The 17,217-nt window shown below is 41.7% G+C and overlaps 1 protein-coding gene across 8 annotated transcripts in view; it reads right to left on the reverse strand.

Moving 5' to 3' along the window:
- LOC124554686 (homeotic protein female sterile-like) overlaps positions 1–17,217 on the reverse strand; it is a 262,983-nt gene that overhangs the window by 216,204 nt on the left and 29,562 nt on the right. For all 8 annotated transcript variants that reach the window (XM_047128308.1, XM_047128311.1, XM_047128312.1 and 5 more), the window contains one exon: positions 17,068–17,116. In XM_047128308.1, coding sequence (XP_046984264.1) covers positions 17,068–17,116 — 49 coding nt within the window. The remainder of the gene's footprint in view (positions 1–17,067; positions 17,117–17,217) is intronic.

Raw genomic sequence — 17,217 nt, forward strand, 5'->3', positions numbered from 1 at the left:
CTCTATTGCAACATTACCGATTTTACTTTCAGGTAGTCCATGTTCACTGACACGTTATATGTCTGGTCTTACTTCACTCAGGAGTACTTCTGATTCTAAATTTTTTTTACCAAAGTATTGAATATTTTGATGAAGTACTTTTACGTAAAGCCCCATGTGTAAAGAGTATGGAGGATACCAGCTCTCCAGCAGGTGTAGTAGGCCTTCTCCAAATCTAAAAACACGACCAGTCTGGGATTTCCGCAGAAAACTATTCATGACATGGGTGGACAAAGTAACAAGATGGACAACTGCAAAACGCCGTGCTCTAAATCCACACTGTGCTTTTGTCAGTAAACTGCGAGACCCGAGACACCATACCAGCCAGGCATGAATCATACGTTCCATCACCTTGCAGACATAGCTGGTAAGAGAGATGGGGCGGTAACTAGAAGTAAGCTTTTTGTCCTTACTGGGCTTAGGTATACGCATGACAGTGGCTTCACACCAGCATCCAGGAAATCTGCCCTCTGCCCAGATGTGGTTGTATGTGTTAAGCAGAAACTGCTTGCCTGCAAGAGAAAGGTGTTGCAACATCTGAATATGGACAGTGTCCGGCCATGGGGTGGAGGATCGGGATGAATTGAGAGCATGATTGAGCTCCCTCATAGTAGAGGTGGCATTGTAGCACTCACGATTCAGAGAAAAGAAGGGTGTCGCCTGGGCCTGCTCCACATGTTTCCAATGGAGGAAGGCAGGGTGATAGTGGGAAGAGCTCAAAACTTCCATAATTTATAATGGAGGCAGTTTTCCATCATAGGATGACTGTTAAAAACATGGAGAGTACGTCTCTGTGTGCAAATTGCATGGCGGCGTGCCTCAGTTCACCAAGGGACTGGGACACAACGTGGTAAAGAGGAACTGCAAGGAATAGAACAATCTGCAGCATTAAGGATAACGTTGGTGATATAGTCCACCTGGTTATCACAAATGGGGAAATCTTGTCCTTCAAAGGTGGCCACGGAGGAGTAAAGCTGCCAGTCAGCCATAGTAAGCTGCCATTTGCACGTGCAAGCGGATGGGGTAGGAGTCAGCAAATGGAGAGCACACGGGAAATGGTCACTCAAGTAGGTGTCTGAACAAACGGACCACTCAAGATGAGGGGCAAGCTGGGCAGTGCAAAAGGAAGGTCCAAATGGGAATAGAAGTGAGAGGAGTCGCAAAGGAAAGTGGGTGCTCCATTGTTAAGGCAGAAAAGGTTAAGTTGGTTTAAGAAGGTCAGCCAAGAGGGCACCTCTCTGACCGGTCCTGGGAGAACCCCAAAGGGGATGTTGTTGTTGTGGTCTTCAGTCCAGAGACTGGTTCGATGCAGCTCTCCATGCTACTCTATCCTGTGCAAGCTTCATCTCCCAGTATCTACTGCAACCTACATCCTTCTGAATCTGCTTAGTGTATTCTTCTCTTTGTCTCCCTCTACGATTTTTACCCTCCACTCTGCCATCGAAATACTTAATTGGTGATCTCTTGATGCCTTAGAACATGTGCTACCAACCGATCCCTTCTCCTAGTCAAGTTGTGCCACAAATTTCTCTTCTCTCCAATTCTATTCAATACCTCCTCATTAGTTATGTGATCTACACCATCTAATCTTCAGCATTCTTCTGTAGCAACACATTTCGAAAGCTTCTATTCTCTTCTTGTCTAAACTACACTCCTGGAAATGGAAAAAAGAACACATTGACACCGGTGTGTCAGACCCACCATACTTGCTCCGGACAGTGAGAGAGGGCTGTACAAGCAATGATCACACGCACGGCACAGCGGACACACCAGGAACCGCGGTGTTGGCCGTCGAATGGCGCTAGCTGCGCAGCATTTGTGCACCGCCGCCGTCAGTGCCAGCCAGTTTGCCGTGGCATACGGAGCTCCATCGCAGTCTTTAACACTGGTAGCATGCTGCGACAGCGTGGACGTGAACCGTACGTGCAGTTGACAGACTTTGAGCGAGGGCGTATAGTGGGCATGCGGGAGGCCGGGTGGACGTACCGCCGAATTGCTCAACACGTGGGGCGTGAGGTCTCCACAGTACATCGATGTTGTTGCCAGTGGTCGGCGGAAGGTGCACGTGCCCGTCGACCTGGGACCGGACCGCAGCGACGCACAGATGCACGCCAAGACCGTAGGATCCTACGCAGTGCCGTAGGGGACCGCACCGCCACTTCCCAGCAAATTAGGGACACTGTTGCTCCTGGGGTATCGGCGAGGACCATTCGCAACCGTCTCCATGAAGCTGGGCTACGGTCCCGCACACCATTAGGCCGTCTTCCGCTCACGCCCCAACATCGTGCAGCCCGCCTCCAGTGGTGTCGTGACAGGCGTGAATGGAGGGACGAATGGAGACGTGTCGTCTTCAGCGATGAGAGTCGCTTCTGCCTTGGTGTCAATGATGGTCGTATGCGTGTTTGGCGCCGTGCAGGTGAGCGCCACAATCAGGACTGCATACGACCGAGGCACACAGGGCCAACACCCGGCATCATGGAGTGGGGAGTGATCTCCTACACTGGCCGTACACCACTGGTGATCGTCGAGGGGACACTGAATAGTGCACGGTACATCCAAACCGTCATCGAACCCATCGTTCTACCATTCCTAGACCGGCAAGGGAACTTGCTGTTCCAACAGGACAATGCACGTCCGCATGTATCCTGTGCCACCCAACGTGCTCTAGAAGGTGTAAGTCAACTACCCTGGCCAGCAAGACCTCCGGATCTGTCCCCCATTGAGCATGTTTGGGACTGGATGAAGCATCGTCTCACGCGGTCTGCACGTCCAGCACGAATGCTGGTCCAACTGAGGCACCAGGTGGAAATGGCATGGCAAGTCGTTCCACAGGACTACATCCAGCATCTCTACGATCGTCTCCATGGGAGAATAGCAGCCTGCATTGCTGCGAAAGGTGGATATACACTGTACTAGTGCCGACATTGTGCATGCTCTGTTGCCTGTGTCTACGTGCCTGTGGCTCTGTCAGTGTGATCATGTGATGTATCTGACCCCAGGAATGTGTCAATAAAGTTTCCCCTTCCTGGGACAATGAATTCACGGTGTTCTTATTTCAATTTCCAGGAGTGTATTTATCATCCATGTTTCACTTCCATACATGGCTACACTCCATACAAATACTTTCAGAAACGGCTACCTGAAACTTAAATCTATACTCCATGATAACAAATTTCTCTTCTTCAGAAACGCCAGTCTACATTTTATATCCCGTCTACTTCTACCATCATCAGTTATTTTGCTCCCCAAATAGCAAAACTAATTTACTACTTTAAGTGTCTTATTTCCTAATCTAATTCCCGCAGCATCACCGGATTTAATTTGACTACATTCCATTATCCTTGTTTTGCTTTTGTTGATGTTCATCTTATATCCTCCTTTCAAGACATTATCCATTGTGTTCAACTGCTCCTCCAGGTCCTTTGCTATCTCTGACAGAATTAAAATGTTATCGGCAAACCTCGAAGTTTTATTTCTTCTCCATGGATTTTAATACCTACCCCGAATTTTTCTTTTGATTCCTTCACTGCTTGCTCAATATAGAGATTGAATAACATCGGGGAGAGGCTACAACCCTGTCTCAAGAAGCCATCACCTTCTCCACGATAACAAGTCAAGAACTTCATCGCACACTCAGATCTTTGGTTTTTGTGGTCGTCTGTTAGGAGCTTCGGGACCCAACGGGAGCACAGTTTCCTAAACTTTAGGTGTTCAGAAACAATGTTGTAAAGCATTGATTGACACGTCAGGAAATTTGTTTGAGAGACCTGTTATTGTGAAGTGCCTGTTCTCACGAATCCTCACTTCAACTGAATCCACCAAGTCGTATGTAATCAAAGAAGGGCAACCAGAGCGGTCCTCATCATGGAAGTTGTCATGGCCATCTTTGAATTCTCGTACCCACTTACGCACTTTGCTTTCACTCATAACAGTATTACTATACACTTCACAAATCTGTCTACGAATTTCTGCGGCATAAAGGTTCCTTTCTGACAAAAATCATATCACTGAGCGAACCTCACAGAAGGTGGGCGAGTTGGTAATCTTAAACATTTTGAAACACAGAACAGAACCATACATGTTAGCTACAGAGCTGAAACTGAGCACAGTTGTTCCCGAGGCATGCCAGTACATGATGCACATGCTTGTTGCGGTACACGCACAAACTACTAGTGTCTACAACAAAACGGACCTTACTGGAAAAACACGCCTCATAGTGTCAGACAACTAGACGTTGCTTCAAATCTTACTTAGGCCTCTATAGCGCATGTTTCAAATCTTATTGTGTCCAACATTACTTCTACATGAAGCAGTTTTAAACATACCTTATCGCCTTAAATCCGAAGCGGGATACATAAAAATAAAATTTAGAAAAGAATACTGGGATTGTAAGTCTCACTACAAACAATAACCCGACCCTGCCAAAATTTTAAATAATGCTGAAATTCTGTATTTATGATACTCATCCATATTTATTGTAGGAACTCCTATAAAGATCCTGATATGACCATGTTCACACCACCATGCAAGCACAAAGAACGTCATTTCTATTGCTGTAATATACTAGCACATTTCCTACTAAATGCCAAAAAATAAAGTACTCTGAGTCCTAAACAAAAGTGAAAAAGATCAGCATGTTTCATTGACGATACATGTTTGTGCGCCACAGAAATGCCACTTAAGAGCTGATACTAGGAAAGCTACAGCAATGATCGTGAAGTATCACATTCCAGTAAATAAAGATTTGAAACCAGTGTGTACAGATTGCAAATCTGTTTGAATACCGACATAGTCACCTAAATAGTATTGCTAAATCAATTAGGGGTGGTAAGGGATGTAAAGAATGGAGAGGGGGTAATCACAAGAAAGAGAAATGTTGTTAGTTTCATCTTCAGCCTAAAGAGTAGGGAGAGCTATCATTCTAGGAAGAATGACTGTACTTTTCTTCAGAACTGAGCATCAGTATGTTCAAAACGTATAATACAAGTATATCAAGTGAATTAAAGGTAGAACTGGCTGTTCTTTCAGAAAATATTCAGCTCAAAATTTAACTTAGTTTTTGGAACACTTGCCTCAAATACTCGAAGCCACTGCCTTAAAGTGTCTCCGATTGGCTACAGCTGCCCAAAATGAAAAATCACAAAGTTCTTACTAATTTGCATCCTCACAGGTTGAGGGCAAAAACTTTTCATCAACTTATGAAGGAGAAGCTCTGTAATTCAACAACCCTCTGCTTTGATATGCAACAGATACAGGTCCTTCCTAAACTATCAATTAATGAGGTATATTATTCACGTCGAATAAGCCATCACACACTCTGTGTAAGAGACGCAGATAAAAAAATTCCCGACTTCTATGTCTGGAGATAAAATCAAGCGGACAGATGATCTGTTGAGGTTGCTTCAGGTCTTTTGATCATCTCAAGAAGTTTGGTGAGTTCCCTATTGATAATGATAGCTTGATGCTTGTTGCAGATTGTTGTGGAAGGCAGACTGGAATTCCCATGTGGTACACACTTTAAATCCCTTTCTAGTTAAAGTTCCTCAGCAGCTCAAGAACATAACACTGTTTTTTCTTGTATGAGGCCAATCATTTCTTCCTGCTGACGGAGTTTTGGAAAAACATATTTGAAAAATGTAAGACACTGACAGCCACACATTATCATAGTGTTTATAAATTGGTAGGTTCACATCGTGTTTGAGATGACAATTGGAGTGAGAGAGACTACAAAGCAATCAGTTAACATTTTAAAAAGATTGACAGTATTAGTGACATGAAATGAAATATTCTGAAACTCAATTAAAGGTGAAATTTCATCGTCAAAATACAAATGGAGCAAATTTACTGTTGTAATGATCCATCCAAAATGTTCAGCCCCATTCTAAAAAATGGGAAGACAATGTGGTATGTTGCTGAACCATCAGTAATTTAATCATACAAAAGAAAGAGTGAAGCAAATAAGTCTGATCTGAATAATTTACTATGTAAATGTCTTGGGAATAATTGAAAGGCCATAGGAGATTTAGATTTCTATGCTAACATTGTTGATGCAGTTCCTATACGAAGACATTGTAAATTCAATATAAAATGATTACTGATGAACATCAGATAGGAGATATAATACTGCACGAAGAATTTGACAAAGCTCTGAAAGATCTACGTCGAAACACGGCCCTTGGGTTAGACTATATTTCCTCAGAATTGCAGACAGTCTTAGGAGAGCCAGCTATGGCAAAACTCTTCCATCTAGTGTGCAAGATGTATGACAGATGAAATACCCTCAGACTTCAAGAAGAATGTAGTAATGCCAATTTCAAAGAAAGAAGTAGCTGACAGGTGTGAAAACTACCAAGCCACCAATTTAATAAGACATGGTTGCAAAATACCAACACGAATTATTTACAAAAAAAAATAAACAGAAATGATCAGTTTGGATTCCGGAAAAATGTGGGAACACATGAGGCAGTACAGACCCTACGACTTATCTTAGAAGATGGGTTAAGGAAAGGCAAACCTACATTATAGGATTTGTAGACTTAAGAAAAAGTCTTTTGACAGTGTTGCACTGGCATCACGGACTGCTCATAGTACACTAAACAGTAACAGCATGTTTTGACCCTTTGTCATCAAAAGAGTGATAGAGCAAGTGCAATCATTACATTTTGTTTCAAAGTGGGAAGAGTGTCACACAAACTTTTCAAGAGATACGGTGTGTGTGTAGTAGTAAAGCAATGAGTCGTAAAACCGTTTTTATGTTGTATGCAAGATTCCGTGATGGTAGAGAGAGCATTGAAGATGACTGACATCCAGGAGCATCAGCAATTCCAGTAGAAGAAAATGTTTGAACAGTTGCTGAAATTCTTCAAAATGATCATTGTGCATCTACCAGCTTAATTGCGGAGTTCACTGGACTTCCTAAAAAACTGTGCATCGCATTGTGACTGAAAATTTAGGCAAAAATAAAAAACCTGTTGTCACTTTGTGCCACACTCGTTCAAGGATGATCAAAAACATTGCAGAGACATGAAACAATCAGCTGATGGGTACCCACACTTTTCGTCATAGGGAGGGAGGGGGAACATGAGTTTTGCTATTTTGGCAGCAGCAAATTAAACACAGATGATGGTCGAAGTAGAGAGGATATAAAATGAAAATGCCTCATGGGGCAAGATCTGGCAAATACGGCAGGTGGGAAAAAACAGACAGACCATTCCTGAGATGCCAAATGGTGGGTCACTCTTAAGGCCGTATGTGCAGGAGCACTCTCATTATGAATGAACTGGACACCTGATGCCAAAGTTTGAGGAGTTTCCTACACACATCCTCTGTCGGGTGTCTTAAAACTTCCAAACGAAACTGCTGGTTAATGGTCTGGTGAGGGAGGTACAAATTACTGATGCACAATTCATCATCAAACATAGAAAAAGACAATGATCGGCGTCTTCACATTCGACCTCACTTGCCTTGCTATTTTTGGCCTGGAAGAGTTGAGAGTCCTCCTCTGGCTTGACGCATGCTTGGGTTCTGGGTCATACCCACAACACTAACACTCATCACCTTAACTATTTTGTTCAAAAAATCTGGATCACTTTCAGTCTCTGTTTTCAAGTTCTGACACACATTCATGTGCATGGTTTTTTTTTTGTTTTTCTTTTTTGTCCTGTGTGAGAAAGTGCGGAACAAATTTTGCAGCAACATGTCTGAAGTACAGATCCTCTCCCAAAATCCACTAGCATGAGCTCCAACTCATGACTGACTAGTGAAATTGGGTGAATCATGAGAGAATGATCTTCACTGATTGTTTGGTGGATTTATCAATTTTTTTTTCTTGTTTTGTGAGGTTAGTAGGGCATCCAGAACTAAGTTGGTCTTCAACACTCATCTCACCATGTTTTAAGTGCCCAAACTAGTTGAAAACTTTTGAGCAGCTCATAGCATCCTCCTGGAAAGCCTTTTTAAGCATTTGTTAAGTATATGTTGTCGATTTTTTAAGCAGGAAACAAAATCACACACACACACACACACACACACACACACACACACACACACACACACACTTTGTTCTTTTAAAGTTGAAATAACGACTTCGCAAGCAGAAGATGCCAACAGTCAGAGAAACACAGCACTAAGCTCAAATGTTGACCTACACGCTGTCCCCTCGTATACTTCAAACACTGTATTTTTGATCATCCCAAAAGATATTCTGAATCTAAACATAAAAGCTACTAACTTCAGAATTCTGGTAGTGTCCTTAGGTGTACAGCAATAATTTACTGTGTTGACTAGCAATTTTGGTTCAAAGCAAGCACAGCACTAAAAAGTCTCCTCCCAGCCTAGGATGCAAATACACACTTTCCACTAATATCACACAATAGCAGCAATAAACATTATATGGCAAAAAGTGCAAGCAGCCAGTACAGATAGTTGTTTCAAACAACTCTTCATATGAAAGATACTGACCATTTGTTCAAATATACATTTATCTCATATGTGATCATAAAATGTAATTATAATTACAGGAAGTTTAGGACAGCCATTTTTCCAAAGCAATGTGGAAAGAATTCCATGCTGCCTAAAAAGTCAAAAGCCTATAGCAGATCCATTAACATGACATAAGGGAGTGTGTTGTTCCAAGACACTTTTCCTCAACACCACAAGGGGAGATTCTACGCCCATGTAATTACTCCACCCTGAAGCTACACTCTCATTTTGGATTTACACGATTAGCAAGGTTATGGATGTATATCATAATCATGAATGTCAAGCTTTTACCAACACCACCCACAATAAAAATTTCTCACTGAAATCCCCCAACTTGTTACAGAGAGTCTGTTTTAAGTTTGTTCATATTCCATAGAATTCTTCTTAAAATACACCACACTGTGCAAGCAAATGTTTTTAAGTAATACTTATTTCCCACTTTTTATGTTAGCAGAAGCAACACATATCCAGATCCTATCCACCTGAAAAGATGTTTATAATTAACTGAGCTGCTCTTTTTCTTCTTTTAGCTGAGCTTATTGTTATGAAGTGTTCAGCCTAGCTCTTACACATCCACACCCCCACACACACCCACACCATTAATATGACATCTACAGCATTCTGGGTCACCTGGTTTTCAACTGCAGTTTGAGATTGTTCACGACACATCTGCTTTGGTGTGTGTACTGTTGTGTATTTGAAGAACAGTTTCTCATGTTGTGAAGTAAATACCCTTATCAATCTCTTCCTATATTTATCTGGCATCTTCAAACAGGAGCATGTCCTAAGCTATCAGATAACTTCAGCTATAAAGCACTAGCTGCCTGTTTTGACTTTATTCATACTAGGACAAAGTATATTACATGGTGTCATTTCGCTTACTTTTGTTAACAGAGCATTTTGTTTAGCCATGATCACTGGGCTCTATCTTTCAGTACCTTGCTTCACAGTAATTTGCACTGCCAATGTACCCACTTCTGACAGACTGATATAGATGAATTGCACCAAGTCAAGACGTAGGAACCAGGCAACCTTTTTGTTTCCTGTGATGCAACTTATTCAGGATGAGTACTACTATGTTGAACATCAATAAGTGAACTGCTATGGTGGCTATCACTACGTATCTTGTGGATATGTAACACTTTAACCAACGTAGAATTGAATACAATGATGACAATGTTGAGGTATTCACAACCCTATCACAATTGACCTCCAAGAATGTGATAATGACACAGAAAAATTCACAGACAAGGAAGTTCAAGTAGGTTCCACCCACTGTTAAGTTTAATCTTCAGAATGTCTAGAAAAAGATACAACTAACACACTTGCCCTATCTTTTCCACAATACCAATCTAGTATTGCACTATATAACACAATTTATAGTAGAAAACTCTCAAACACGCATTCAGGCATCACATACCACCATTCTGAATGAACTGCAATTCTGATCTCATGAGACATGACGAATGTCATTTCAAATAACATTCTAATGTCTTAAGCATGGATTTTAGCCTTCTTTTTTCTTCTGGGAAATATCACGAATATTGATGGTACAGTGAATTTCTGCCTGGTGAAAGTGTTGTTTAGTCCTGACATTGAAAATGTGTTGAAGGGACTGCACCCAAACAAAAGTAGGTTCCATTTTGTTGCAGTTCTGAAAATTTATACAATTTTCACTTTTTCATGTATGTAGTGGTTGTCAAGTAATGAAGACAAATGGATATTGGTGCGGTCTGTTCGAAATTACTTTAGGATTGACAACTCTGACAGAAGTATCACCGGGAGGGGGGGGGGGGGGGGGGAATGTAAGGAATAATGACTGCATTCCACCAATACCATGATACGAGGGTTTTTTTTTAAGTAAGGGCCGTTTTAATTTTAGAAAAAGATACAAATACTTTTGTAAAAAAACTTATTTTCTGATTCTACACACTTTTACCTATTTTTCTACATAGTTGCCTTGTTTATTTAAGCACTTGTCATACCGTACAACTAAGTTTTTAATTCCCTCTTCAAAGAATTCGGCCGCCTGCTCCGACAGCCAAGAGTTCACGGCCGCTTTCACTTGGAGCTTCTTTAGAGTTGCACAGTAAGCATCTGAGTTGATTGTCGTTCCTCGTGGCATAAAGTCCACTAGCAAAAGCACCGTGCCGGTCCCAGAGCACAGTTGCCATAATCTTGCACTTTGACAGCGTCTGTTTGGCTTTGACCCTGACGGGTGAGGTTGTGTGTCGCCATTCCATCGATTGTTGCTTGCTTTCGGGAGTGATATGGGATACCCATGTTTCATCTCCAGTGACAATTTGACTCAACATGTCATCCCCTTCTTCCTCGTAACGAATCAAAAAGTCCAATGAAGTGGCAAATCTCTTCCCTTTGTGGTCCTCTGGGTACCCACCGAGAACACAGTTTCTTAAAGTTTAGGTTTTCAGACACAATTTTGTACAAAACCGATCTTGAAACTTGTGGAAATTCCAAAGAAACAGTGGAAATTGTGAATCTTCTGTCCTCACGAATCTTTGTTTCGACTGCAGCCACCAAATCTTCAGTGATGACAGAGGGCCGGCCTGAGCGTTCGTCATGGACGTTTTGACAGCCATTTTTAAACTCTCTAACCCACTGACTCACTTTACTTTCACTCATTGCATTCAAGCCATAAACTTCTGTTAACTGACGATGAATTTCTGCAGCTGATAGGCTTCTCGCGGTCAAAAAACGTATCACTAACCGTATCTCTCACGCGGCGGGCGATTCAATAATCGTAAACATTATAAAGCAGTGCAGCGATGCGTACACGTCAGCTACAGAGCTGCAACTTGCATCAGTGTGAACGGAAAGGATGCCGGTAAGTGGCGCGGTGGCTCTTTACGGCGTCCGCGCGAACTACGGGACTATACGCGCGAACGGCCCTTGCTTAAAAAACAACCCTCGTACATGCAGTCAAAGAAACCATCCAAAGTTGTCAAAATTTTAGCCCCCCATCACAACGCTTTCCACTTGCACTGCAAGTCTCAGGCAGCTTGCTGTCCTGTGCAATCGTTGCACCCTGTGATTTTTTTTTTATTACAGGAGCTATTATTTTATTTGTCGTTACTGTTATTTGTCATGTGATACTAAACACTGTCAAAAAGCAATTCACCAAAGGTTATGAGCGGGATTCCACGTTTTCTTCGACAGAGGATTTTGATACGAGGTCTGTCAAGAGAAATAGTAAGTGCATTACATGCCTACTTTGAGACTAAGAAACGCAATGGTGGCCCCCCTGTTCTCTGTTAACAATGTAATTGATAGTAATGCTGTAACTCTGAACATACACAAAAATGCTGTTGTGAAGACTGGCAAAAAGATGTTCAGGTAATAAAAAAACTGCAAAAATCACCACAGCTTGAAGCTATTGGGGAGGGGGCACGACACTTTGCGTAAGCGGATTGCGAATATAGATTCACTTCTTAAGGATGTGATTCATCATCACATTTACGATTGTTACTGCAGAAAGTAAAACCCGACATTCGGCAAGTTATTAGCCACCCTTAAGAAATCAAGTCTTTTTCAAGGCAGTTGTACACAGTTTCGCATGACATAGGATTTTACTATTGAGATTTCCGTGGCCGTTAGTGGTATGGCTTGATAAAACACGGGCCACATCTGACCACATTCTCAAGAAGGTCTGGACAAATAACTAAAAGGAACAATGGCAATGCCTTCTGATAAAGAGGGGCAGACATTATTTGTCATGCTGGCACCTCACAAGGTTCTCTCTTTACAGGTCTCCTGCTAAAATCAAAGGAGACATGAGATGATTATGAAGAGAAAAACCACATTATGTTTACAAAGTTGTTCATATAATCACTAATTCAGAATCTGGGAAAAAAATCGACAACTGTTCTAGATGGTGCTCCTTACCACTGAGCTGTTGAAGAGAAGGCACCTACAATAGCAAAGGAAGAGGAGGAAATGATAGTGGCTTCAGCATCGTAACAATGTAAGTGACAACCTTAGAAATGTGGAGCTTATGGAATTACTCTCTCTCCATGAAACAATTCCCCACAGACAAAATCTATGAGCTGGCAAAAATGTAACAGCATTATTAGGCTACCACCTTACCACTGCCATTTCAACCCGAAGGAGTGAATACAAATTAAAGGCAAAAAGGAATACAAACGTCTCAAAAATGAGATCAACAGGAAGTGCAAAATGGCTAAGCAGGGATGGCTAGGGTATAAAAGTAAGGATGTAGAGGCGCATATCACTAAGGGTAAGATAAATACTGCCTACAGGAAAATTAGAAAGACCTTTGGTGAAAAGAGAACCACTTGCATGAATATCAAGAGCTCAGATGGAAACCCAGTTCTAAGCAAAGAAGGGAAAGCAGAAAGGTGGAAGTAATATGTAGAGGGTCTATACAAGGGTGATGCTTTTGAGGACAGTATTATAGAAATGGAAGAGAATGTAGATGAAGATGAAATAGGAGATATGATACTGCTTGAAGAGTTTGACAGAGCACTGAAAGACCTGAGTCCAAACAAGGCCCTGGGAGTAGACAACATTCCATTAGAACTACTGACGGCCTTGGGAGAGCCAGCCCTGACAAAACCCTACCATCTGGTGAGCAAGATGTATGAGACAGGTGAAATACTCTCAGACTTCAAGAAGAATATAATAACTCCAATCTCAAAGAAAGCAGGTGTTGACAGATGTGAAAATTACCGAACTATCAGTTTAATAAGCCACGGCTGCAGAATACTAACACGAATTCCTTACAGATGAATGGCAAAATTTGTAGAAGCCAACCTCGGGCAAGAACAGTTTGGATTCCGTAGAAATGTTGGAACACGTGAGGCAATACTGACCCTATGATTTATCTTAGAAAATAGATTAAGGAAAGGCAAACCTACGTTTCTAGCATTTGTAGACTTAGAGAAAGCTTTTGACAATGTTGACTGGAATACTCTCTTTCAAATTCTGAAGGTGGCAGTGGTAAAATACAGGGAGCGAAAGGCTATTTACAATTTGTACAGAAACCAGATGGCAGTTATAGGAATCGAGGGACATGAAAGGGAAGCAGTGGTTGGGAAGGGAGTTAGACAGGGTTGTAGCCTCTCCCCGATGTTATTCAATCTGTACATTGAGCAAGCAATAAAGGAAACAAAAGAAAAATTCGGAGTAGGAACTAAAATCCATGGAGAAGAAATAAAAACTTTGTGGTTCACCGATGACATTGTAATTCTGTCAGAGACAGCTAAGGACCTGGAAGAGCAGCTGAATGGAATGGACAGTGTCTTAAAAGGAGGATATAAGATGAACATCAACAAAAGCAAAATGATGATAATGGAATGTAGTCAAATTAAATCCGGTGATGCTGTGGGAATTAGATTAGGAAATGAGACACTTAAAGTAGTAAATGTGTTTCGCTATTTGGGGAGCAAAATAACTGATGATGGCCGAAGTAGAGAGGATAGAAAATGTAGAATGGTAATGGCAAGGAAAGCGTTTGTGAAGGAGAAAAATTTGTTAACGTCGAGTATAGATTTAAGTGTCAGGAACTTATTTCTGAAAGTATTTGTATGGAGTGTAGCCATGTATGGAAGTGAAACATGGACAATAAATAGTTTGGACAAGAAGAGAATAGAAGCTTTCAAAATGTGGTGCTACAGAAGAATGCTGAAGATTAGATGGGTAGATCACATAACTAATGAGGAGGTATTGAATAGAATTGGAGAGAAGAGGAGTTTGTGGCACAACTTGACTAGGAGAAGGGATCGGTTGGTAGGACATGTTCCGAGGCATCAAGGGATCACAAATTTAGCACTGGAGGGCAGCGTGGAGGATAATAATCGTAGAGGGAGACCAAAAGACGAATACACTAAACAGATTCAAAAGGATGTAGGTTGCAGTAGGTACTGGGAGATGAAGCTTGCACAGGATAGAGTAGCATGGAGAGCTGCATCAAACCAGTCTCAGGACTGAAGAACACAACAACAATTACTACATAACAAAAACTTTCATAACTTATGAAATTATAATAAGAACGTCTTATCAGTAACTAACTCCAAATGAAGGTAGTCTCAGGAATTCAGTCTATATCACAAAAAATAAATATTAATGTTTACTATATAATTGCTGCAATACCAAAGCAACTTTTTTGCATTCATTTGTTCTTTCTCCTAACATTTTCTCACTGCGATAAACATGCATAAATATTATGTTTTGTTATGCTAGAAATAAGTAGGTGGACAACAAAAATTAGTAACAGGTTAATTATGAACCTAGCAATCCATTTCTTGTAACAGAAACATAAGGGCAACTGCTTAGTACTTGACATGTGAGCTGACCATTGTGTGTGATAGTTAACAGATATTATCTCTTGTTAGAAAACTGAGTTCTGATTTGGAGCAGAGGAAGATTTGATGTGTTCTTAAGATTTCACTTGCTTAATCTGTTCACCTAACTTCAATAACAAAAAAACTCCACTCTTGTTGAAAATTCTGTAACATCAGAAAATGGATTTTCGTAAAGTGTGTCTTGTTTTAATAATTTATTGCCACAGTTAAAGCTAGAATGATAAGATACTGCACCTCTTCTAGCACACATTGATGCAAATTACATAGTTATAAAGTTAGTAGTTTACAAGTTTGAGTGAGTTGAATGAAATTTAAGATTGTGCGCGAGTTCTGTGTGGGACGTGGCAACCCTGCTCCATGCCTCCACATGCTCCTGCCGAACTGTCAATCCAAAAGTAATTTTAAACAGGCTATAGTGATGTCAAGTAAGTGGTAAAATTCAGGACTTCCCATCAGTATGCGCAGATCACCAACTCAGATTGGACATAGATGGTGGGAGGAAATCAGTGGTGGCCTTTCCAAAGGAACTATCTTTGCATTTGCCTCAAGAAATTTTTCCACTACTGGCCATTAAAATTGCTACACCACGAAGATGACGTGCTACAGACGTGAAATTTAACCGACAGGAAGAAGATGCTGTGATATGCAAATGAGTAGCTTTTCAGAGCATTCACACCAGGTCGGCACTGGTGGCGGCATCTACAGCGTGCTGACATGAGGAAAGTTTCCAACCAATTTCTCATACACAAACAGTAGTTGACTGGTGTTGCCTGGTGAAACGTCGTCGTGATGCCTCGTGTAAGGACGAGAAATGCGTACCATCACGTTTCCGACTTTGATAAAGGTCAGAATGTAGCCTATCGCGATTGCGGTTGCGGTTTATCATATCGCGACATTGCTGCTCGCGTTGGTCGACATCCAATGACTGTTAGCAGAATATGGAATCGGTGGGTTCAGGAGGGTAATACAGAATGCCGTGCTGGATCCCAAAGCCCTCTAGTAACTAGCAGTCGAGATGATAGGCGTCTTATCCGCATGGCTGTAACGGATCGTGCAGCCATGTCTCGATCCCCGAGTCAACAGATGGGGACAATTGCAAGACAACAAACATTTGCACGAACAGTTCAGTTCAATGACGTTTGCAGCAGCATGGACTATCAGCTCTGAGACCATGGCTGCAGTTACCCTTGACACTGCATCACAGACAGGAGCGCCTGCGATGGTGTACTCAATTACGAACCTGGGTGCACGAATGGCAAAACGTCATTTTTTTTTTTATAAATCCAGGTTCTCTTTACAGAATCATTATGGTCGCATCCGTGTTTGGCGACATCGCGGTGAACACACATTGAAAGTGTGTATTCGTCTTCGCCATACTGGCGTATCACCTGGCGTGATGGTATGGGGTGCCATTGGTTACACGTCTTTGTTACCTCTTGTTCGCATTGACGGCACTTTGGACAGTGGACAATTCAGATGTGTTACGAACCATGGCTCTACCCTTCATTCGATCCCTGTGAAACCCTACATTTCAGCAGGATAATGTGCGACCACATGCTGCAGGTCCTGTACGGGCCTTTCTGGATACAGGAAATGTTCGACTGCTGCCCTGGCCAGCACATTCTCCAGATCTCTCACCAATTGAAAATGTCTGCTCAATGGTGGCCGAGCAACTGGCTCGTCACAATACGCAAGTCACTACTCTTGAGGAACAGTGGTATCACGTCGAAGCTGCATGGGCAGCTGTACCTGTACACACCATCCAACCTCTGTTTGACTCAACGCCCATGCGTATCACGGCCGTTATTATGGCCAGAGGTGGTGCATTGATCCTCGGGATCTATGCACCCAAATTGTGTGAAAATGTAATCACGTCAGTTCCAGTATAATATATTTGTCCAATGAGTACCCGCTTATCATCTGCATTTCTTCTTGGTGTAGCAATTTTAATGGCCAATAGTGTAGAAACCACGTAATACCAAAATGTTGGTATCTCAATATCTATTTGAACCCTGCTGGTATAAACTGTGAATCCAATACCTTAATCACTGCAATACATCCTGCAATTTACCTTTCATGGGAATGGTCTAAACATGTGAGTTATCCAGAAATACTAACTAGATAGAAATAAACATTGTCTATAATGGTAAACAGCACTTACCACCAAATTCAGACGCTAACAGAAAAAAAAAGATTGTTTACTCACCGTACTGCTATGAGCCACCGACTCTACCTGCTGCATTTCCTGGTCACGTCTGCAATTAAAAGGTATTTTCAGTTATTGAAGTTCAGAACATAATGACAAAATAATAATACAACATCATACCTTTGAAGCTTACTGAGCAGCTTGCGTATA

Source organism: Schistocerca americana, chromosome X (genome assembly GCF_021461395.2).
Source record: "Schistocerca americana isolate TAMUIC-IGC-003095 chromosome X, iqSchAmer2.1, whole genome shotgun sequence".
Lineage (NCBI taxonomy): Eukaryota > Metazoa > Arthropoda > Insecta > Orthoptera > Acrididae > Schistocerca > Schistocerca americana.